Raw genomic sequence first — 25,260 nt, 5'->3', positions numbered from 1 at the left:
ATTTCGGAGTGTATACTTTTATTTCTCTCTACACAATAGCAGCATGTAGTAGATGATGACTAGTAAGCCTAAAAAATTTAACTACATGTATATTTCGTTCTAATCTAGAATTGCTTAAACATTTAGTTATTCGTATTTCAGAAACTGGCAGTTACATGGTACAACTTCGTTTGATTCTATTTTAACCTACATTTTATAAATTTATAAGCTGGTATAAAAAAATTACCATGCTTTTTACAGTATAATGTAAAAACATACAAATTATGTAGAAAATTTACATAACAATACTTATTTGTCTATAAAGAAAAACATGTTTTGCTTGGATCTATAATCCAATACATAAGTACTCGCTTATTATTTTATATAGTTTTGTGTTTAAATCAACTAATTAAATGCAGACATGCAGGCGTAATTGAAGTCAATTTTCATTTATCATCTACCAAGCAGTAAATTGTCAATCGATTTTCATAATTAAGTACACAGTAAAATACTTACAATATCTTAACAATTACTTAAGAAACTAGACACCAACAAGGAAACCTAACTAATACTATACAAAGTAAACATGGCACTATCTATGCAGAATGGTACACACTTGTGCTAACAATAATAGGAATATTAATGTGCGTAATATACAGAAAAATGTATGCTTGTATGTGACGCAAGTGTGTACAACAAAACATAATGGTACAATCATACATAATTATTATATTATGAAATTGTACCTCACATATTTTATTTTTGTTCCGTAATTAAAACTTATATTACAATCACAAAATCTCTAAAAATAATACTGTAAAAACGATATAAATGAATGGTCTGAGCTACACAGCCTTTTAAAAATAAATGCAATATGGAATGTTCAATAAATCAATTAAACTACTAAAAATACTTTTAAATCTCATTTCTCATAAATACCAATAAAGGTAGGGCCAATTATTTATTTACACATTATAATCTAAATCTAGGTGGGGTTTAACAGCTAAGTATAAGCGTAGTCGCAAAACGAGCGCGAGGTTCTGGCATTCAGTTACTCTTGAACATCTACTTATGCTCTAAACCAAAGGTAAATGGTAATTTGGGGCTGAGTAAACGTGCCTGAGATTAACTGTAATAGTTGCCATAATTAGTAAATTTAGGTGTATGGAAGTTAATTAATGTTTCTGGAGAGATCTTGTATGCGGCGCGCATTGCATTCTCTGCAGTAGAGATGGTCGTCGAGCGGGTAGCAGCCGCGGCCCTCCTGCCGCGAGCACAGCGAAGTGCCGCAGTCCTCGCACGCGTAGCACGCCACGTGGAAGCTCTTGTCCAGAGCCACGATGCGAACCGTTTCTTCAGCGCCACTCTCGGGAACTATAGGCTCGCGGCAACGAGCGCATCGGGGGGCATATCTAAAAAAAAATAAGGAAAATAATAACTGCATTCTAATATTGCAATTTGTGTGTACTTAGAACCTGGCAGTAAAATAAACGGTTTAATGTATGTTTTGTAACGAGATACAGGATGGGGAGGCATACAAACATAATCTACGTACGATTTATTAATGGCTCCGACTTGTAAGAGGTGACACGCACTTGCACACTTACACTATAGCGTATTTTCATGTAAGCATTTAACATTACCTTTTATGAAAGTCTTCAATACAATGTATGCGGTTAACAGCATCCACTGTGAACGGTATACCATCGAGGCTCTTCTGACACACAACACATGTGAAACAGCGGGGATGGTAGGGCTTGCCTGTAGCCCTCAATATACGATCCAGAATGGGGTCTCCACAGACACAGCATTTCTCTAAAGTGTCCAAGTAATCTCTTTCACAAAGTGCCCGGCCTTGTACTGCATAGAAAGGGCGACCCTAGAAAAAAAAAATCGTACGTTAATTCATCTTTTTTTTACAGAACAGTGCCTGCATATTTTTTGTTGCCTTTCATTAATTAAATCTTGAAATTAATAGAAACAAAAGCCTGGGCATTAAAAACAATCGAATTTATCAACTTCAGGTCAAGGGATAAAAAAACATTAGAACTAATATTTGCATTGAATGGCATCACACAGCCTCAGAACCATTTACGTGAGTCAGAGATAAGAATAGTTTTCTACTGATCGTGAGTCACACATGAAGCGGTCAGGCAGCTTGGGTGTGTGACTAATTTCTACCTAGGAAATAGTCTGCATTCTTTTCTTTTATGTTTTATGAGAATGTTTTTCTCTATGTTGATCATTTGATATTTAGGAAAAATAAAAATGAAAAAATGTTATTTCAGAGTTAAAAAAAGGTAGGATACTACCCTACCTATTTTAGTCTAGTCTTTTGTATATCTGTTCAAATTAAATCATTATCTTTATTTGAACGAAGTTTGATACATGAGATGAAAGCAATACAATAGTCTCACACACTTTGCTATAAAATTACAGCATGCAAAGTTGAAGTTGGTTGAAAAAATCCAGAAAAAAACATAATAAATCAGCCTTATCCTTATAGACCTAAAAAAGTTATGGAAGACGCCTTACTTCTAATGTTGTGTGGTGTTATGACATACATAGAGTTTTGGTAAAATAAAAATAAAGATTAATTATTATATGACTCACTTGTAAATTGATAGTACACTGATGACAACAGAAGCATTTAATGTGATAGATCCTCTCCATAGCAGTGCACCCAGTGGTCTCACCCATGATCTTCTCACCACACTTATAGCAGTTGCCGCAGTACAAGGCATCATCAGGCTCTGGAGTAGGTTCCACTGTAGTACCCACATAGCCCCCATACAAGGAGGTCCCGGACAGCTGACTACAAGGTCTCGGGTTGATGGGCTCATACAGAGATTCATATGTTGAGGAGGTTTGGGATCCACCATAAGTAGAGAAGTCCTGAGCGTTAACAGACGCAGAAGACGGAGGATACGCGGAACCTGGCCGTCGTAACTCGCTGTAGTTTGATTGCGCACCTAAATCACTAATCCTGGAGACTTCCGATCGCGTGTCGCGGTCTCCGTAAATACTGTCGCTGCCGTACGCATTACGTTGCATCATAACATTAGAGTACACATGGTTGGTGCCTCCGGGAGGCAGGACATTACTGTATAACAAGACATCTCCGCTTCGCACTTTGGCCGTGTTCCTCACGATGCAACTTTTAACAGGAACTAAGTTTGAGTATGTCGAACTCGTGCGGCTACCATATTCGAGTCTTGACGAATAGGACGGCTCGCAGGCTGACTTAACCATACAGCTCTGGGGTATTTGAGGCAAAGGCGGTTTATTTTTTTTAGGAGGGATTGATGGTTTCTTCATTGCTGCATTAATATCATCTTGAAGTTTTGCCTCTAATTCGTTTGCGTATATCCTTAAATCTGCTAATTGTTTATCAAGCGTGTTCATTTCTATGATTTGTTCTCCTCAGATATATATTTAATATTAGTTTTATTCATAAATTGGTATAAAAATCGTTACGCCCTAATTTATTGTTTGATGCAAAACTGACAGCTCTTTATTGTTATCTGTGGTTATGGGATGCAGGTTTGTCGTTTCTTTCCACGTAACGCTACGCGTAGTTAAAAAAGTGCAATGATTATTATAATGTTTGTAATTAAACATTTGATTTGTAAATATCTAAAGAAATCATGATCAATTAATATGATAACTATTTATTTATTTTAAAATTTAACAAGCAACTTGGTAAACATATTAACCCAAACGCATACATTAAAGCGCACCTCAGTATGATTTAGGCATAGGTATAAGTCTCAATTATTTTTTATTGCGGTTTGTTAATTTGATTGGTAGAAATTACTAATGAAGCGAGTAATAAATAACGAACTGTTACTTGCCATATGCGTTTTAACAATCACTTTTGTTAGAAATGGCGAACTACATAGCGTTTGCTATTGCAATAGTCCTAAAGGTACAACTTTTTTATTGAAGATAGGGAAGTAAAACTTATATTTTGAGAACACTACATTAAAAACGATGATCATTTTTCCAAAATTCACGATTATTCAATGCAACAATGAACTTCCCATTACAAGATAATTTGATTATTCAATATTTTCAGTGAATTGTTTTCCTCTTATTAATATTGGGTATTCATTATAATTTCACTCTCATTTACAGTTTGCTGCAGTATACTCTGACGACGATGAAGGTAAGCACCCTCTCACTTCCACGCGACGTAGGGATTGACAAAACTTCTTAAAAGACATCAATTCGTAAACACAGTTTTTTTTTGGTTACAGAAAAGATGACGGCAATAGAAACACAAGAGGAAGAAGTAAGAACTTACTAAGTTGAATGATGAATATAGAAAATATATATTTATCAATAAACTAATAATACCTAATTTTTTTTTTCATATAGTGGCACATGGATTTCATGCCTGTGAGTATTGAATTTTAATTATTAATATGACAAAAAGCTAATTCGCAAAAAAAAATACGACTAGCCTTCAGAGGAAAAAAAGAATAGGCGTACAGCAGTCTGTTATAATATATACCAAAAAAACATTATCTTCGACTACCTTTGTTTTGAGCCGTTTTTTTTATAGTTACTCAATGACAAAAACCGTGGCAACTTGTTTTAATGCATTTGTGAAATAAGTATTATTATTTTTTGTCTAGACGGGTTACCTACCCGACAGTGTGTACCGAGAGCTGGCATGGTACGGCATCCTTCAAATCCAACCCTTGCACCACAGCTCTAAGTACAAAATTGCTGCTCAACTCATATGGCAGCATACTCTTGGACGACCACACGTCATCATGGAAAACCCACCGCAGGTATCTTTAGAAACTTTTCCACATGGAACGGAATGTTTCCGTTCCATGTGGAAAAGTCTAATGAATTGATCAATCATTTTGAATGATAAAGGATCCTAGAAGAAATTGTGTTAAATACGAATATAGTATGGAATTGATATTCTTTTTTCAGTCTACCCAATCCCCAGGTAAGGTAAGTCGTCAAATCCTAGCGGAGGAGGCAGCGAAATGGTCTCGAGAGCAGCGAGCCGCACAGGAAGTGCTCATGGAGAACATCAAGAGTGGAGGAAACGGCCTCACAGTTAGAACAGTAGTCAGCGGCCGCAAGAAATCCATTTATATCATTCAAAATGGTAAGTGCTCAGGGGTACTGTTGTAAGCAACACCTACGTTTAATACACTATTTTTATCTCATTCAATCGTTCCATTATTTCCTAGGCAACTACTACAAGTGTCCACACGGTTCGGAACCAGATCTTGACGCCTATCGAGTTCAAGCCAACATGCATGAACGAAAGTGTACCTTTGGCAAGCAATCCATCCCAGTACCGTTGGACCCTTGCATTGAGGCGGAAGTGGCTCCAATAGAATATTCGTTCCATGAAGGTTGGATGTTCTGTCTAGGTAATGGAGAAAGAGAGAATAATTACTTCCAAAACGGCACCTTAGATTGTGGAAACAAAACGAAAGTAAGTCTGAAGTCAAATAATAACCATAATATATGAACAAAATGCGATCGCATCAAAGTCTTCAATTGTTGAATGGTGAAAAGTTAAATCCTGCCCAAGAATTATATTTTTATGTTTGGTTTATTTTTAGATAGCTGTAAGCGAATTTTTAGAAGAATGTGCAATTGATAACAACATAGTGATCACTTTTGATTACTTTGGTGATGAGCCGCGCAAAGACATGATGCATAATGCGACTCTATGCACCACTTGGGATCCGTGCCGATTATCATATTTGTACAGACTTGAGGTAACAGTTAGAATATGATTATTATTTCATTCATATTATGTGTCGGACAGGGTTCTGGTTCAAGGTTCTTTCATTTTTATCGTAAGTCGTTTCCATAATCTTTTTACCTGATTTTAGCCACCGCCAGCAGAAATGATGCCTGCATTCCCTACAACTTCACAAAACCCCTGCGAAACGACTGTGTGTCCCGAATGCTTGGAAGAAAATGTTACAGAAGGCGGTTACCAGATTCAAGGTTAGTTCCAGAGAAGATACAATAAAGCTTCATTTGAGTTTTAATATTCACATTAATTAATTGTTTTTTGTTTTCATGCTGCAGCTGGTGACGAGTACGACCGTGGTGCCGAGTTTGTACCGACATTATAAAAGCATGAAGAACATAATTATTATCTTTATTTTATTTGTATCATTTTGCCACTCTTACATAGAAATTTACAATAAATAATCATCAACTGGTTCCGTTTTATTTATTTGCTGATCTGCAGAAGCTGTAAATTACAGAAGAGATACCTAATTGTCTTTTTTGTTGATGTTTTTCGGCGACAGTAATTACGTGTAATAGAACGATAAGATCATGTTAATCTTTTTCGGGATCTAGATCTAGTAGAGTCTTAAATAAAGAATCGAATGTAATCCTAAATCTTTGAGTAGAGTATAATGTCTTTGATCTAGATCTATCATTATTTTGTTAGTACCAGCTGTTTAGTCTGTGGTCGTTAATTTCCGAATGAGTGATGACATGCCAAAGTCACATCGGTCATCGTGTCGTATATGTCAGTAACATGTGTGTGAGTTTTGACACACACGAATAGGCTTTTAATAAATAAACTGTTTTAGAGCTATACGATTTAGTATTCCATCACAATGGTTCTAGATTATACATTGGAAGATATTATTAACTCTTTACCAGCAGCAGAATCCTATAGTTTGCCGGCATTGAAGCAAAATCCTTTAAAAATAGAGTACACGAAAAATGAAGTAAGTTTTTGGTCTTATTGCATTATTTTGCCAAAAGTTATTGTGTTTTATCATTTATTGACAACGATTAATTCTCGTTACAGGATATAGAAACTACTTACAATGGTTCGGAACCTCCTTTGCCATTTGCTAGCAGTGATCTGTTTCATGCCAATATTATTGATTGGAGGCGTCTAACTGCTACAGAGGGTGATTGTAAAGCTGTTTATGAAATTACTTTCGATACCAAGGTAATTATTTCTCTATTCTAAGGTTCATTTTTATTTACTACCTCTGTAAATGTCTTTTGTAATTACGTCGTAAAAGGCGCGAAAATTAATTTTCCCACAATAATATAAGGAAAATATAGTCATTGAGTAAAATTAATGATGAACTGTCTGTCTACCAATTATTTATATTTCCTTTTTCTTGATCCAATATTTCATACTATAATTTCATGATATTTCACAGTATATGTTTATTGATGTATTTTTGATGAAACAGAAGCCAATATTTAATTTCAGCGCAGTAAACTCGACTTCAAAGCTGGAGACACAATTGGTGTTATTCCACACAATGATGACTCTGATGTAAATTTCATAATTAGTCATCTCAATTTGGAGACAACTGCAGATCTCAGCTACAGTTTATCTATAGATAAAAGTGTCAAAGGAAGCAAGATCCCTCCTCATATTCCTGTAAAATCTACAATTAGGCATGTTCTAGCAAATTGTGTGGATCTCAGAAGTGTACTGAAAAAGGTATTTGTCTTTTGTTCATTGTATTTGTATTAATTATTGGTCAGTAACTTTTTTTCCTAAAAAAGTCAAATGAAAGTGGTTTGTCACTGTAGACTTAGAGTACTACTTTTTTGGTGAATGCATATTACTTTTATAATTTCAGCTGTTCCTGCTAGCTTTATCAAAACACACACAGAATGATAAGGAAAGAAAGTTTCTAGAATATTTGTGCAGCAAGGAGGGCACAGAGGCATACTCAGCACACATTCTGAACAACAATCTCTGTGTGCTGGACATATTCACCAATTTCAAGAGTTGTAGGCCGCCGGTTGAAGTGTTACTAGCCAATCTGCCCAGATTACTACCTAGACCATATTCCATAGTCAACAGTGGTCTCAAATGTGACTCAGTGTTAAAAATATGTTTCTCTGTAATGACAAACAATAATAGGAAAGGTCTTACAACTGGTTGGTTGGAAAATATGGTGTTAAAAGAAAATATGCTACTTGAAAGCCAAATTGAAAAATTAAGTTTAACAAGTAATGTCTGCAAAGAAACAGTACCAATTTATCATAGAAAAAATGTTAGCATGTTTGCTTTGCCAGGAGATTTAAGTACACCTTTAATTTTGATTGGTCCTGGCACTGGAGTTTCGCCTTTTATTGGATTTTTAGAGGAAAGGGAACATATAAAGAGTTCTAACGCTGATATGTCTTTGGGTGAAGTCTGGCTGTTCTTTGGATGCAGAAACCCAGACTTAGATTTTATTTACGAGGAAGAACTAAATGGGTTTTTGTCAAGAGGAATATTAAATAAACTTTGTACAGCATTTTCAAGGGTGGATACTGACGAAATAAAATATATTCAGGTATGGACTTATATTGTTTACTATAATATAATTATACTACAGAAAATCTTTTGCATTTAAGTAGATTTTCTTTACATACTGTATGTGCCATGAAAATATACATATATACCCTGCATGGGTGAGGCCCCTGGCATCTTGTTGATATCTTAATTTCCTGTCTAATAAAAAATATTTCTTCAATTACAGGACTCAATAGCACAGAATGGAAAGGAAGTTACAAAACTCATTAAAAATGGCGCCGCTATTTATATCTGTGGCGATCTAAATTCTATGGCAGCTGAAATCAAGGAGGTTCTAATAAAATGTCTTATTGATCATGACGAAAAGAGTGTGGAGGATGCTCGGAATATTATAATAGAAATGCAGAACCAAAAGAAATATATTGTAGATACATGGAGTTAACGATGGCCATAATTTTTTAATATATTTAGCGTAATTATATTTTGGATATAAATATTTATTGATCATACCTGTTATTCCGTATTTATATTTATTTTTTTGTTATTGCTGTCTTGTAAATGATTCAAATAGACGAATATGATTTGGGTTAGACCAGTTAAGGCCTGAAGCAATCAATCTGAATAAAAAAATGTTATCCAGTGAATATTTTTCAATTATTTATTTATTGAATTATTATATCGACCTATTTGTATATTGTTTGACCTTATTGTATAAGAACACTTACATCTCACAGTTTGGTTTAAGGAAATAAAAGCCCTGAGTATTTTACAAAAATAATTTAATAGGCAAATTATATCAATAAAATGTTCAAAAAGTGTCCTTTGTGTATATAAACTTATAATAATAGCGTATTAGCGTCAATACATTTATTTGCTTCCTATAAGATGGTCTTAACTGCGCCGGCTGTAGCCGGACAATGTACGTGGGAACGACTTAGCGATGCCACAGAGTACATAACTTATAAAATTGCCATCTTCCCATTGTTATTCAACTTTATGTATGTTTTTTCTAGCTTTTTAAGATCAAACATGTCTGTAATTGTTCGATTGCATTTTTTTGGCGGGAAATTTACCCAAGGATTCTGTTCTTTAGACAAAACAAGGCATAAAAAATCAGTCAGTCATTCAATCAAATGGTTAAAGAGACTGAGTCTTTATTTACCATTTTATTAAGACTATTAGAGTTGCGTTTAACCGACGAAGGAATTAATATTCCAGAAAGTGTAATGCCCATTCAAAAGGCCTTGGCCCTGTCTGAATGTTATGTAATCTGTGGCTAGTTCGGTAACGAGTGATCTCGATTTGCTAAGTGATAAAGTGAGCGATTGGAGCTTGATGATATAATGGGGCTCTGTATTGTTACTTCTGCATTGTGGGTATCGCATGCAGAGAACTCGCAGTACGTACTTTACGTAGTAGTATCTTGTACGAGGCTGAGCCGTTACATAGCAATATTTCATATAAAACTTCGTTGTGTCAATGAAAATGCTTAAATTCTAGACTATAATACGATTAAACTATCGCTGTATAAGCAGGCACTCATGGCGGAGAAATATGCCGAATATCTCCCATAAGTATGACGCAAGTATTGTCAATACGATGGTGAAACATAAGATACTGATATAATACTAAAAAATCTCAAAATACATTTATTTTATTCAACAGTATGTTATTCCTTTTTAAGAATTTGGTATTGCAATGTTTTACTCATAGTTTGAATTTTACTTAATGGTCCACTTGTTACGGTGAAAAATTAAATTCATACAATTTACTTTTAGTAATTATTAACGGAATTTTATTGGTACTTTGGTAGCAAAGGGTGGTTAAAATTTTAAAATTCATCTTATTTACACGTGTATCGAGAAAACGTGATCTAACTGATCTAAGACAGTTTCTTAGCTTTTAATAAACTTAAAGTTTGTACAAAACTGTGTTGTGGCATTACAATTAATTGCCAAAATGATTGCGATTTTTATAAAACGGGAACCTACCTATTTTATGCAAAACCTTGACCTTATTTAAATTACAAACTTATGATTATAAATCTAAAGCGTTTGAATACATGTTTATCAAATTTCTTAACATTACGTTGGCGCTAGCATTTATCTTTAGGTGTTTCATTATCAAACACGATTAACTGTAAACATTTTCCAACTCATGACAAGCAGAGTCAGCTGCTTGCACAGACAAACAATCTCTATCTCTATTACAATTTTAACGTTACTGTTGTACCCAATTCAAATCGTTAAAAAGTTGTAATAATTACCAAAACATGAATAAGGCATAACAATGTCCTTAAAAATGGTCAATTCGCCATATGACTAAAACTATAGCGGATTAGGTACTTTTTTAACTATTTGAACACCACGTAAGCAAAATCTAATTATCCTACAAATACCACATATTAGTAAAATATATGCAATACATACACATTATTTATAGCACTAAAAGATTTCCTTATTTACCATGACCAGACTATATTTTTATTCAGGCACCAATTTTACCGCAAAGCAAAATAAACTGTACTAGCTATACAATAAAGTTCATTTTTATTATTGAAGTTGTAGGCAGATAGTCGCTTTCAATCGTTTGAGCAACCTAATCGTAATTTGAGGATAAACTACTTCCGTGTGAGTATGACACGTTGCGATGCCAAATGTACAAAGAAATCTCCCAAAGTGACTGATGTACAATGGGGCATGATTATGTGTTAGACGGCCAATTATTCGCGGTCGTTGTCATGTAAAAATAAGTAAAATTGAATGTGATTTCGTCGCCATTGAGGATATATTCGGATAGCACCGAAGAAACCCGCAATGTTTATGGAAACACGCATATGACGCACACATTCGGATGTTTGACCGGGCTGTAACTCGTGCATGGAAGCTCACACAACCTACGTCACTAAAATATTGTTTAAGCTTTGTTACGGACGTGAGCTCTTAAGGCCAACAGGAGAAGGAATGCCAAAATATTATTATAAAAATGCAGCACTGTAGTACAGTCTTATCTCATAGTGTGGAAATTTATTACTTACATTTGTTAATCGGGAACGTTATTTTTTTAATACTTTGGGAAATGAGGGAGGAATGTGAAACGGCAGCTTTGCTAAACTGTTCCATTTGGTTAAACTGGTTTTACATAATATAAAAATAAAACAATGAAAAAGATTACGACTAGTTATAAAAAAATAAGAATTGATTAATGTACATTTTTGGTAATAGCCTACATATGTGGGCACCACTATGTTTTCAAAATGGGCCTACCTCATCATTGTGACCACCAAACATACTGAGTGTTCGTCAATAAAAAAAAAACTAATAAGTAACTACAATCTATTTTTACATCATTACACAAAAATAAAGGTTTTCATAATTTTCATCTTTTTTGTTAATCACTAATAAAGTGGTCAAAGATTAATGGCATACAAGTTGTAAAGTTACCGAAAAATGTATGTTCTAGAACAATATCAGTCTGATCCCAATGTCCGATTAGTCCTTACAATAGAAAAATACTTAATTTTGGACAGATTATATTCTTATTAAGTAACTAAATTCTAAGCCAAATAGCCTTACTTGTATAAGTCCACTCTGGTTGCATAATTATGGCATTTTCTTGTACAAAAAATATAGATTCTTTCATTTTCAGAAAAATAGCGTTAAGGAGACATTGTAGTGTGATGTGTGAATATCTATATCAGTTGGAGATACCATATCTATACGAGTAGGTAGATAAGACAAAAGCTAAACGCACCTAGTGTGCTGTCGAAATAAATATCTTGCGATGTAATGCTAAACGCGTACAACGAAAATTGTGTAGCTCAATCTATAATAAAATCTAACGCTAAATCAGAACGCGCTCTGTTCCCTGAATTCCTGTTAGAAACTTCTCACAAATAATGCCCTGTAAATAACATAATAGCATATCCCTATACCATATTGTGTTAGATACAGACTAGAGCGATGTTATTAGTCATGAAGATAGGTTTATATGATTAGGATCGATAAAATGTTTCCAAATATATCAGAGGTAGATGTTCGACGAAATGCTTTGATACGTGTGTTATTGTATCAGGCCAGATAATAATTACGTTGCGCTAGTCTGTATCCACATTACAGTCATAACCTTGTAAATCCTAATGCAAAACTTGGCACCTCATAACAGTCGTTATCGTAAAGAGCATACAAAAAATGTAAAAGGCTATAAAAGAGAAATACATGTAGACAAAAAAGGGAATGGAAGAAATTACCAGTCTCAATCATAACTCTTGTGATGTATCTTTTGAGCGGCTCGGATGAGCGGCGTCAGTGTCCTCAGTTCCATGGCACAGTCGAGGAATGGGTGTCTTAGCAGTTCATCAGCAGCCGCTCTTAAGTCTACGTCGACTTGTAAACATTTGTTCAAGAAGTCCTGGAAGTCCGGCGACAGCTTGTCCCACCTCGGGATCTTGGGGCGTCCAACTGCTGCGATCAGATAGAGAGCCCTCAGCGGAGACTCTTTCATGTACGGTGGTTCACCCTCTATCATTTCGATGCCCATTATACCTAATGACCACACGTCCACTTTTTTACCGTATTGCTTTCTTGTGACTACCTCTGGCGCCATCCAGTAAGGCGTGCCGACCATTGTCTGGCGTTTCTCATCACCGACGATATTGGCAGAGAAACCGAAGTCTGTGACTTTCACAATGCCATCCATGCCAAGGAGTACGTTGTCAGACTTGATATCCCTATGTATTGTGCCTTTGGAGTGCAGGAATGCTATAGCCTGCAGTGTCTCCCGACACACGGCCGCTATCTGTCCTTCTTTCATGACGACTTCTGTCACGACGTAGTTGAGAGAGCCCCCGTCCAGCAGCTCCATCACTACCCACAGGTGGTCGTAGCTGAGGAATGCGTCGAGGAAGTTCACCAGATTCTTGTGGTTGAATCCCTTCAATACATTGATTTCATTGAGTATTAGTTCTTTTTTGCTTTGTTTAGTTAAGTCTATATCCTTGATCGCTACTTTGGAGTTGTCCTTACTATCTATAGCGACGAACACCACACCTGAAACAAATAATGTACGTTAATGTTTGGCGATGCATCCAACTAATTAAATTGTTTGCTGGCCGCGCGAGGGTTGGTTTAAGGCGTGGCTTCCTTTTCCCCTTTCAACGTTAGTCATACTGGAGCTTTCATGCTTAACTTATTCTAAGGTATCAAATAATAGATAAGTCATATAAACTAGTTTTGAGTGTCGACAAATATCTCTCAATTGGTATCACACAGATGTTTTGATTTATCGAAATATAGTACAGCGATAGAATGTTCGAATTCCGATAGGAAAGATTTGATATCGTAAATGAAAATAGTTTTCAAAGTCGTCATATCGCTATATCGGTATGAATGTCAGGCCTTAGTCTGTTGTTAAGTAGTTCATGTTATTACTATGGTCTACATCGCAAGATTCTTAAAAACATGTTAAATGAAATTGTGCAATGAGCATTTGTGTATACATTTAGGGCATAGGTATTCCTGTTTATTTATTTTAATACAAAAATGACGCTACGTCATAAGGTTTTGAAATGCCCTTTAAATCTCTTGTCTTCAGCTTCATTCATATGGGCGTCCTTAGTATACAAGTGTAATAGCAATAACAGTTGCAAGACCTCAGACAACTCAATTAGATTAAATTATCGAGTTAAGAAATTGGTGTATCATGCATGCTCAATTCAAATTACATTGAAATTGGTGCCTTGTTCTTTTAAGATTAAGGTTTTATTTTAAAAGGAACTTTTTTACTCAATGTTTTAATCTTATAAAATTTGTACCTGCAGTTGAGTTACACATACTTTGGATTGATAACAGTTTAGTGGTAATTCACATTATTAGGGTTCTCAGTAGCATAAGAAGTATTCAGATAGATAAGATCATTAAATAACTAACGTTAATTTATGTGTATAAAGAATTTCCTCTACATACTAGTCACATTTTTTTTCTTTTCAAAAAACTTTGATCGCCTTTTAAACGTTGGGTAAAATATCGTATTTCTAGTTAGTTCTGACGCTTTCATTTCTTGATACCAGTTTTCGTTTCTTGGTGGAGGATTAGCGAAGGTGGTCAAGAGGCATTGCATGTTCTCGACACCCTTCATTTTTACTGAGCTTGGGCACGAAGGGTCTACAAGTCGTTTGTGTGGGTATTTCATTCCTAATTAAGTTTATAGAATACTCTTCTCAAAACATTATCATAAAATTAAGACAGCTAAGGTATCATTTGGGTTAGTAAAAGTAGTTACTCCAACAAAGGACCTCATTAGACCTTATAAAACATACTTTTGATTAATTACATTAAGTTATAATATAGTGGTAATATTTATCTGTATCAATGTCATGCTCATAAAAACATAATTCCTTGTTCAATTCATCTCGTCACCACTAAGTGACGTTTGTACGCAAAGCGGGAAAATGCGTATACGCAAAGTACCGTGACGCGTATTTGCTTTTGTTTTTATTTTCGTGTATTACTTATGTATTAAAGAATCTTGTACTTGTATATGAATATGGTATAATATCTGTTATAAGTTGGCCAATTATTATAAGTATAGATATCAATGTGAATATAATTTGTAAGAAGAAAAAATTTAGAAGAACAGTCCCATACTTCGATAATTGCAATAGGCATTAAGTTTTTCATGTGTATTTCTGTCTTGCTCAGCTATTCTAAAATTCATTACATTGATGAAGATAATCACAATCAGTTTATGAATGCTATTCTTATCACTTCAATGATTATAAAAACAATGATTACTGGTTCAAATACTTGCCTTTATTTTAGGGCTGTGAGAATATTTCATTCTTTGCATTGAGAGGTCAGGGAAATTTGACAGGCAGAATGCCTAGTACTTTTCATGTGTGATGGGCAAGCTTAAGTATTTTGCTTTTCATAGTCTCCATAAATGAAACAGTGCCATCGAATTTCTTACATAATAGAAAGGCTAAGGCTATGTTGGCTAATTGGTTTCTCATTAATATCATAATAGAATATTAAGTAGTTTGGAAACCTTAATGAATATAAAACTGTTTGGCTCAGTGTCTTGAAGAATTTAAAAAGATTCCAGAAGAAAAAGACTTAAATGAATTATGATATTCTTATAGGAAAGCTGACATATCAAAAGATGCTAGAGCATTGAGTTAACAAATCCATAATCCATGTTTGCAGAATGGTAACTAAACCAGGTTTTCAGCAACTTTAACACATGACTGGAAAGACCGACTATTCAAATTTGGAGTGAGTGTATTATACAAAAGCAATATTCTTATAAAAAAAAAATTGGGATATGTATGATACACAATGATTTAAATCCTTTACAGATTTATATTTCAACCATCACACAAAAGCTCCGCAAGAAAGCAGTGATATAAAATATACACAAATATAATAATAAATAATCCATTTAGTACCTACATTGACTCACAACAAAGCACCAACACTTATACAAATCCTTTCAATTTGACACATATTCTCTGGTTTTAATTAACACATTAGTGTCAATTGACTGGAAAATATACTTATGATGTTCTTAACCTCATTCACAGATGTGAAGGTGATGTTTACTCAGTAGTATCCTGTTTAGCATTGTAACTTGAGATACTTGTTCAGCTGGAGATTAATAAGCTGACCTGATTGATTCTCTTTTATTTTTATGTTTACATCAGGGTATTAAAAATTGATGGTTGTGTTTTCATGGTTGATTAATTTGTGGGCAAAACAAAATTAGTCATCAATAAATGTTAAGATTATTAGGCAGTGATTCAAGTCCTTTAAACAGGTTATTGTTTTGTAACTTAGGAGACACTTTTGTTCAGCCGTGGAGCCTGATAAGCTTGGTTTTTTTATGGTTGGTCCATTTTGTGTTCTAAACTTTAAATCTTCCAACAAATCAAACATTTGAAAAACAACGCTGGAGATATTAAGATCATCGCTTTAAAGGATTTAATAATGACTTCATTAGACAGTGACTGTCCCTCATACAGGTCATTAGCTTTCCTTGCTTACATAACTAAAGTATTGAATAAGTAGACATAATGCAGGAAGACAAGCTTGTAATCTCTGCATCAACAAAATGTCTACAGTCTTTTGTTTAACCAATAAATGAGGTTGGTATTGTTGGATTGTTATGAACACATATTCAAATGATTATATCATAATGTTGTGATTGTTACCTTAATTATGCTATTAATAAACAAATAATTATAATATATTTACCTGAAGCCCCCGCACCAAGTTGTTTGATCCTCTCAAACCGGACATAAGGGTCATCTTTATTACATATTTTCTTCAATTCATCATAAATCTCTTCGTCAGTGAGTGTTGCGTACCTCAGCTCCTTCTTCCTCAGGATTGGACTCTCCTCTGGGTCATTACCAATAACACTTAAGTCTTCAACTACAGCTGTTAAGTCCATCACAGCATCTTTCTTCTTCATGGTGTGCTTGATGGGTGCTGCAGGCATGGTCTGCCTCTGAGAGAAGATATCATTGGTAGTGACCTCCTCCTCACTACTCTGACCAATGGACAAGTCAGAGTCTTGACTCTGGTGAGCATTTTTATGATCTAGTAGTTTCTCGATTTCTTTGTTTTCCTCAGTAATCGCCTCATCCGTGAGGAAAGGCTTGAATGGTTCATCGGGCGCCTTTTCCTTTTTAATTGAGTACATGTGGAACTTGACGGCCTGGATGGCCGCATCAGGGTTCTCATTTTGCTCAGCGGGTGTAATCTGGGTATTCAACAATCTCAACCAAGATAGAGGTAAACCTTCCAGCATGCCCGTTTCTGAGTTCTTGCTGACATGAATGTGTTGTTTCACGTCAGTCGGCATACCGATGTCTGTTGCTCGCTCTTCTCTCTCCCTGGGCTGCTTCTTAGAGAAGAGTTTACCAAACACGCCACGGCTCGATCGCCCACTCATTTTGCTTAATAATTTGATTCTTTTTAAACAACTAAGCCATATCACTGTCACGCACTAATTTAACACAAGACTACATTGCTTGTAAGACACTATAGCGAAGGCGGAATTAAGATTTCGCTGTGATAGGAGTGGCTTAACACGGACGGATCGCACCTTAGGACGGCAGCCACTTTATCATCTGTCAAATGTTAAAGAAAAATGGAGAGAAAATACTGAGTGTTTTCCGTTATACGCAAGTGAACAAAGTTCAAAAAACAAATAACATCACTTATTTGAGTTTCTACAAATATTTCGGTATATTTCTTTTTTCTCGTTGTTATGTAAAACGATTGTGTTTTTTTAAATAATAATATCTTCATATATTAACTATTAAATTGTAGCATAGATGAAATTGAATATTGCGAAATCTTTGATTTAGAAGCTGCGTAACTTGAAGCGCGGTATTTGTACGTTTATACATTGGTAGGCCTGGCGTATCGCTGTTGATAAATAGGAATTTCGGATGATTCATTGTCCATCCGTAAGGACTGAGAAGTAATATTAAATCTTTTAAAACATTAACATGTGCGATAACACCATAATTTTATATCGCGCAGTCAGCTTTAAACAGGAAAGAAGATAATTTGAAAAACAATATGGAATTATGTACGGTACTTAATAATCCAATTAGATTTTCAACTGTTTTAGGGGAATAACAGTAATATCTTACTATTTTTCGTACATTACCCAGCTCCGAAAAAATATGGCATTCATTTTACTTCATTTATTTTGGTAAAATTAGAAAATACCGTAAGGTTTTCTAGCGCAAAACAAAAAGTGATATTTCTATTACCATTTGTGTATTTTGACATGCATATTTTCGGTCTCAAACATTAGGATTAGATTCTTTGTTTCAAACTTGATTTTAGATTAAAATTAATTTTATTTATTGCTGTGGATTTATTATTACGTCTTTGGTGATAGCATAATGTGAACAGAATTATAAATTGATTGGAGCGCGGTAATCGGTATACTTGCTTGAATCATTCTGCCGTAACGCTAACGTGGTAGATGGCGTTAGTGTCTTTCTTTTGACAAGAGCGAATTTTTAAATGCTACCCATATTTTGGTGTGGTTTAGGAAAATAAAACAAACAAATACTAATTATAATCTTATTTTCTATTTACACATAAACAGTTTTTTCATTCCCTTTGGTAGATTTGTTAGTTTGCGTTATATTCAACGGTACTTTTGCTTTTTTCCTCCGAATCGTTTCTATCACTCCGGTCTTTTTTGCTATTTAAGAGCTTTAGCCAGGCAGCCGGTAGTCCCTGTAACTGTCCAGTTTCCGGGTCTCTACTTACATGAATGATTTGCCTCATTTCTGTCGGTTCACCAATTTCAGTAGCAGACATTCTTTTTTTAAATAATTTATCGAACACACCACTTGATCGACTCGACCGGTCGCTCATTTTTCTTAAAACTAATTTATTTTTCGACAGTTATCTACTTTCCACAGGTTTGAATTGTTACGTTACAGTTTCTAATAAGTATAATTATCAACCAAATAGAAAACCTGAGCTAGAATTATTTTTCTTTGTTAATAGATGTGATGTAGAGAGTAAATCTAGTCCTAGCAGTATAGGTAATCAAGAGGTTTTATTCTAAGTATATTCTAGTTTAAACAAATCTTTACAAGCAATCTGTGGAAAATAATATGTTGTAGGGCGATTGTAATACTGAATTGCACCCGATTGCAGCATCGCACAATAAATTAAAGCAGTATTTCTTCAGAGAGTCAAAGTAAGACAAATGTTAAATTTGGTAATAATAGTTTGGTCAAATATTTTAATTAGTTTAAATAATATACTTAAGTTTTAAATTCCAGAATGTTATGTTACCTACGTGGAAAGAAACGTTATTTTATTGTTGGTAGGTAATGTAGTGAATTTGCTTCATAATTTTCCTTATAGATATGAGGGACTGTTTCCTATTTCAATAATAAACGTACGTAGGTAACCACTTAATATAACACATGAACGCTTTTCATTTTATTGAAGAATTCAAAGATCTAATAAAAAAAAAATATAGTTAATGGTATCACCACATTCTGCCGCTTTGCACGCTATTCTTCCCAGCCCTTTTCAAAGTTTTACTAATCCTTGTGTTTTTGGACAATATTGTTCTACTTATGGCTAGTTAAGTTGGATTCCACGAACGAAGGCGTAACGTAACTATCATTATATTGATAAATAAATATGCTAAAGATAGGAGTAAAATTGGATGCGTCTGAATTTATTCACTAAAGGGTCAATGGCCAATGATCATTTCAATTTAGCTCTCCTTTACAGCGGTAGGATGTAAACTGCTTAAATTCCACTAACTGGCCACTTGGACGTACTAAGCGAGATTTTATGTGCCATAAAATGAGCGGCGAATCCTCTGTTTGTTTGCTTTCGTTGTTTGTGTGCTGTGGTTCATTTTTGTTTTAAGCTATCCTAATTTAAAGTCGAACATTTCAAATAAGATTTACCGTCCCGAATTATCGGAATTCTTGTCTTTCTTTTTCGGAATTTTACGGGCGGAATTTGTTTTTGTTTTAATATAAAACTCTTGCGCTCATAAGTATAATCCTTGTGTCATAGGAGGTTTCATAGATAATCAAGTTTTACGAATAACAAGTCTTCGAGCATCACACAAATGCTTGTCCTAAGCGTGGATCGAACTCGCAGTACACCGCGCATAGTGAGTTAGGCGCGACCTTTACCACTATGTCGGTACAGTAGGCAAATTATTTAATTATGATCCCACACTTAGATCGGTACTTTGATAAACGTATAAAGAGATGTTATGCGTTGCGTAGGAGCTTAATCTTGACTCTATTTTTCGTCTGTAGGCGTAGCTTTATCAAAATCATAAGAACGTGTCAAATTTATAAGTCTCAACATTTAAAAATTGTTCTTAAAAAAACCGGTCATGTGTGAGTGCGATTCGGACTCGTAAGAATCAAATTGACTGTTTACGCAATTTTTCTCTTACTTCTAGTCTTAAAGTGTTTGAGCGTGTTTGAGTCTTAAGACTTTGATTCCCTTGCGAGTTTGCGTCATAAATATTTGCGTGCTTAATGCGTTTACTTACTATAAAAGATCGGGGCAGTTTTGAAAGACAGTAGCCATGAGACAGACTGACAGATAAAAACGACAGGTCGATAAACAGCCAAGTCATGATAAGGATTACGGTTTTTGTTCTTGAATGGAGGTACAAGGTATTTTTTAAGGTAATTTTTATATTTTTGCTACGAATCCTTTCACATAAATTCTTGACAATACGACTCCATTAACAGGTCTTATAATTGGAATGATACCACCATTGACAAAAGGTTCAGATTTTTTAGTGGGACATGGAAAGGGCTGTCCTTTAACCGCATTTAAATTGGGACACATCTGGAAGCTTGCACAATGACCAAAATCACGTTAACGAAGTCTCTGTAACAAGAATCGTTTCAGCTTGATTTATTACATTGAGTTGGTGTCAAGGGATCAATTGAGAAACGAATTTGATCACTACGAACGACCTAGTTTTATTTATTGTAAGTGCCATTTGATCAATATAGATTGGATTTTGTTTGTTATTTAATTTAGCATGGCGTGGAATATTTGTATCAGCGAAAACAATTGACTAACACACGTTGGTGAATATCTATTTGACTCTACATTTTACTTTAAGAGTAAGCGAGACGGAATCGCAATTAAAGGCTGCTTTAACTGAGTGCTGTTTGTGAATACAGCGGTGATTCTTTTTTAGCTTCAAAGACTTTGATTTTATTTTAATCTATAAAAAAAACACTTTCAAGAGTCTCTGTAGTTTTAAATGCCTGCCAATAGCATTGTTCTTTCAAAACGAAAGAATCCTCAAGGTAGGAAAACTCCTTGTATAATAACTTTTAATGATAGACGCTTTTAGGGATCGAAGGTATAAAACAGAATAACATTTTCATACACGTCTGGTTTATATCACCTATAACCGTAACAGCTTCTAATTGATCTACGGAACTTTCACGGAAGTAAGGTAAACCATGGGAGTGGTTAAAATCCTTATTTTCATGCAGTTAAGGCTCATTTTTGTTTTTCTTATTGAGTTGGGAAAGGTTGTCTTGTAACCCTTCTGTGTTTGTTTTTAATTTGTCTATCTTAGAAAACAGTGCCGGACTAAATCGATATAGCTTAATCGATAGTTTTGACGTTCTAATTCGTCATGTATGGATAAAAGATGGCCATTGCTAGGAATAACTTTTAATTATTCTGTATTTATTATAACTGATGTCATAAATCGTTGTCAGCCACTAAAATAGGTCATTAACTTCTTCATAAAATAAACATAAAAAGTATAAACATTAATGCCTGTGTTGAACGAACACTGGGCAGAAAAAACGCTCGTAAATCGATATCTTGAATCACTGACTGGTCTAAATATACATTCTACCCTCACCAACAAAACAAATGGGCTTAAAACTAAGCTTATTACTTGTTATTACGGCAATAAAGACGTTTTATGTACACCTATGCTTCGTACAAATATGCCTCACGTAATCTTGTTTCGACATTGCGAGGGATTTGAAGAAACCTAATACATACGCAGACTGGAGAATTAAGCCGTTTACATATTGTTTTGAATTCGTCATTTCATGGCCTAGAATAGCCTAGCTGAGTTCCATTCAATCCCAATTTAAGCATAATATTATCATCTGTAAGAATCAATAAAAAATTCAAGTTTTGTAAAATACGAAATATTTTTTTACAGACATTCTGCTACTTGCAATTAGCGATACTTGAATGGAAATTGGATTGAATTTGAAACTATTCGTATTCTTCTAAGCATTTTGCCAACACAATGATTGGAAATTCATTGTATTGACACTGAGTGTTCCGTCACGTACTGAATTTGCTAATTCCTATTGCTCAGGTTTTGGCTGCTTACCCGGGAGCAACAGCCGGGGAAGTTTGAGCCCTGTTTGACAGGGTGGCTAAAAGTATTTTTAAGCAAGGCAGCTGGGTCTGACGAAAAACCTAACTCATAAAATTTCGTGTATCTCTAGCCTTAACTAAACTACGATACATGGCTCTAGGACAAAGATGGCTGAAACCGCATGTTTTATTACAATGTGCCTGATATTTGAGCATGCATGTAACAGATACTCGTCCATAATTATGATTAATAAACACGGTCATTATTGTAAGCGCGCGTATTCCTTTGTGTATGCTCGCTTGATTAATTTGTTATGTATAAAGTTTAAACGTTTGCATAATAATAAATTGTTAAAAAGTTGACAGGTCTCAAAATAAACTCTGAAACTATGGTGGAGTATACATGATAACCAAATTTGAAATCAAGATTCGGAAATTCATTGCGTTGACAGTGTTCCGCTTCGTCTTGAATTTCCAATTATTGTGTTGGCAAAATGCTTAGAGGAATATAAATAGTGTCAATTTAATCCAATTTCCATTAACTTATTGGAATAGAATTGGGGTCCACTTTAGTTGATAAAAAAGTCTAATAATTGCCGCAAATGCACAAAAAATGTAAAGCATTTAAATAGGCCACGTTCGAAAATACAGATAAAAAAAAAGACTTGCTATTTATTTTCTAAGACATTTGCCAAATGGCAGAGATTGTAAATCAATGGATAGCTTAGCCTTTATCGATATAATAACGGATGTCGCCCATCCCTATCTTCTGGAGCTTAAAAGTTTGTTGTAAGCAAAGTCCAGGAGCGAGGCGTGAACAGAGTCGGTATAGTAAACAATTCTTTCTCTGACGCTGTGTTATTTTTAGGTCAATAGCTTTTGAATTCGCTCATCGGTCGTAGTTGGTCCAATGAAAATGGACAGCTATATGCCAGAGCGAGACAAGTTAATCGGTTTAATTAACTGAGCAAATATTTAATTACGGCTCTTACTTCTTTGTTCGAGATTTTTTTAAATATGTTTTGTTGTAAGAAGTTAATCACGTATGTACTATACAGTCGGGTACAAAGCCTTATTGAAAATATAGGTACCAAATAATATTGTGAGCTTGACTCTGTATTATTTCATCTCAACATTGAACAAATGCTTTTTGACATCCAGAGTTAAAATCATCTTAGGGCACTTCTGCTTTTCCTACTAATATTATAATCGCGAAAGTTTCTACGTGTGGAAGTATGGATGTTTGTTCTTCTTCCACGTAAAAACCGTAGAACAGTTTTGAGGAAACTTGGTACACAGTTAATTACTAGGATTAACACATAGCTTGGTTTTTATCCCGATTTTGTGTTCCCGTGGGATCATTTACGATTTGTAGCAGTCAGGCCCTCGGGCAACAGCTAGTTTTACATTAAAGGACTTGTCTTTACTAGCAATTTAACTTATAAAAACTTAAAATTATGCTCTCGAGTATACAGAATTGTTCTTAGTTTGTGAAAGCTGTTGATTTCCATTTTGCAAGCGAGTGTACGTCATTATGTTAATCATATAACCGGCTATGTTTTGTTAGCTGTCAGCTTATATATTTCAGATTTGCTCACCGCTTGACCGTTACAAGTTTTTATGATGTTTTTATAGAAGCTGATGAACTTAGCGGTGATATAGTCATGAAAAATAACACCATATATTATGCCTATTGTTTATGAAAGGCGGCGGCTTTTATTGAGGTATACGTAATTGAATATGATATGTAACAATAGTAGTATTGACCTTTTTATTGTTATAAAAATCTTAGTAAGATTCCAACAGCGGCAAGGTTTTTTTGCATGGCATAAGGAATAAGGTACTCACATACTCAAATTTCGCTATTTATGGAAATGTATGGCGCCTTTTTATATTGATATTGTAAGAGGAATTATTCTTTTGCCTATTTACCTATTAAGAATGGGTGCTTGAAAGCAGAAATTAACTTTTTTCACGCACTCCTGTTTAGGATTTGACAGTATTCTTCTACCATCTATCTGGTTGGTACCTTTGTGTACTCATTATTTGATAGGAATCAGTCTAGCATTAAGACCATTTCTGATATGTTTCAGTCTTAAAGTCTATAAAATATAAGTGACGTAGAATCTGATATTCATGTGTATAAAACGTGATACTGATGCCTGGGTACCTCAGATAAACTGAGACGAGATAAGAAGGAAAATATTACATCGTCTAACTGACTCAGATATGTAAAAATAGGATATTTTCCCTAAAACTCAGAACAAAAGAATTAATATTAAGAAGAAAATATTTATCAACTGACCTGCGTGTTTTATGTATTTAGGAATGTTTCATTTGTTGTCACAGGTATTGAAATTAATAAAACAGGCGTTCAAGTAAAAAACAATATAAGAGATCAGAAATTTATTTGTATAGAATGTAGGTATTACAGTATAATATTATTTTAACAACAAAAACATAGAACCGACCTTAAATGAAAACTACTGACAAAGATGACATTTTAATGTTATCAAATGACAGATATTTCACGTTAAAATAAAAATCAACAAAACCAGTTCATCTGGTCCGAAGTTCTAAATTTAAAAATGTAGACGAATTGAGAACCTCCTTCTTTATAAAGTCGATTTCAAATTAGATTTCCCTCCTTCTAAGTTGCTAAGTTAATTTAATCTTAAAAATGTTGCTAAAACTGTTGCTAATTTAACCGTTAATGTTCCAATAGAAGCATAAAAAACTCATTCACACTTTAACGTGATTTCACACTTAAGATCAGATTATTGGTGTCTGGTATTTATATTTTTTTAATTAATTGAGTAGCTGTGCATAGCGCGTAATTTATGACAAGTTAAAAAGTGTAATTTGTCAAATATTTTAGTAGTGTTCTTAATCGTATTCGAGAACGTACAATTTTAAATACTTATTCAAATAATTTTAAATTGCACGTTGGAAAATAAACTGTTTTTTTTTTACAAATGGAATCACAATTATTTTTACGTTTCTTTTGATGTTGTTATTCTATGTTCGGAAAACATTAAATGAAACAAAAATATGTCCATTAATAGTCTTGTAGGAAATGGTAAGCGTTCTTTTTACTAACAGTAC

General features: G+C 34.4%; 4 protein-coding genes across 4 annotated transcripts; 2 read left to right on the top strand and 2 right to left on the bottom strand.

The window, feature by feature from the left end:
- Window position 1: 1 nt before the first annotated feature.
- LOC113505824 (lipoma-preferred partner homolog) lies at window positions 2-3,565 on the bottom strand. Its single transcript, XM_026888661.1, has 3 exons — window positions 2,593-3,565; window positions 1,623-1,858; window positions 2-1,391 (listed from the first exon to the last, which is right to left on the bottom strand). The coding sequence occupies exons 1-3, from the start codon at window positions 3,382-3,384 to the stop codon at window positions 1,151-1,153; spliced, it is 1,269 nt and encodes a 422-aa protein (XP_026744462.1). The 5' UTR covers window positions 3,385-3,565; the 3' UTR covers window positions 2-1,150.
- A 208-nt stretch (window positions 3,566-3,773) lies between these two features.
- On the top strand, window positions 3,774-6,294 carry LOC113505825. The gene is made up of 10 exons (XM_026888662.1): window positions 3,774-3,907; window positions 4,117-4,147; window positions 4,239-4,273; window positions 4,360-4,380; window positions 4,620-4,778; window positions 4,930-5,110; window positions 5,196-5,446; window positions 5,577-5,735; window positions 5,853-5,970; window positions 6,055-6,294. Exons 1-10 carry the CDS (start codon window positions 3,866-3,868, stop codon window positions 6,099-6,101), a joined length of 1,044 nt encoding a protein of 347 aa, XP_026744463.1. The 5' UTR covers window positions 3,774-3,865; the 3' UTR covers window positions 6,102-6,294.
- Window positions 6,295-6,475: 181 nt separating this feature from the next.
- LOC113505823 (methionine synthase reductase) lies at window positions 6,476-8,906 on the top strand. The gene is made up of 5 exons (XM_026888660.1): window positions 6,476-6,713; window positions 6,797-6,943; window positions 7,217-7,453; window positions 7,596-8,300; window positions 8,487-8,906. Exons 1-5 carry the CDS (start codon window positions 6,600-6,602, stop codon window positions 8,700-8,702), a joined length of 1,419 nt encoding a protein of 472 aa, XP_026744461.1. The 5' UTR covers window positions 6,476-6,599; the 3' UTR covers window positions 8,703-8,906.
- Window positions 8,907-9,274: 368 nt separating this feature from the next.
- On the bottom strand, window positions 9,275-17,401 carry LOC113505822 (serine/threonine-protein kinase PAK 2). The gene is made up of 2 exons (XM_026888659.1): window positions 16,510-17,401; window positions 9,275-13,308 (listed from the first exon to the last, which is right to left on the bottom strand). Exons 1-2 carry the CDS (start codon window positions 17,210-17,212, stop codon window positions 12,515-12,517), a joined length of 1,497 nt encoding a protein of 498 aa, XP_026744460.1. The 5' UTR covers window positions 17,213-17,401; the 3' UTR covers window positions 9,275-12,514.
- Between the last annotated feature and the right edge of the window lie 7,859 nt (window positions 17,402-25,260).

This window comes from Trichoplusia ni, chromosome 27, assembly GCF_003590095.1.
Source record: "Trichoplusia ni isolate ovarian cell line Hi5 chromosome 27, tn1, whole genome shotgun sequence".
Taxonomy (NCBI): Eukaryota; Metazoa; Arthropoda; class Insecta; order Lepidoptera; family Noctuidae; genus Trichoplusia; species Trichoplusia ni.
The sequence above is the reverse complement of the archived record's forward strand: the minus strand, read 5'-3'. Positions and strand labels throughout refer to the sequence as shown.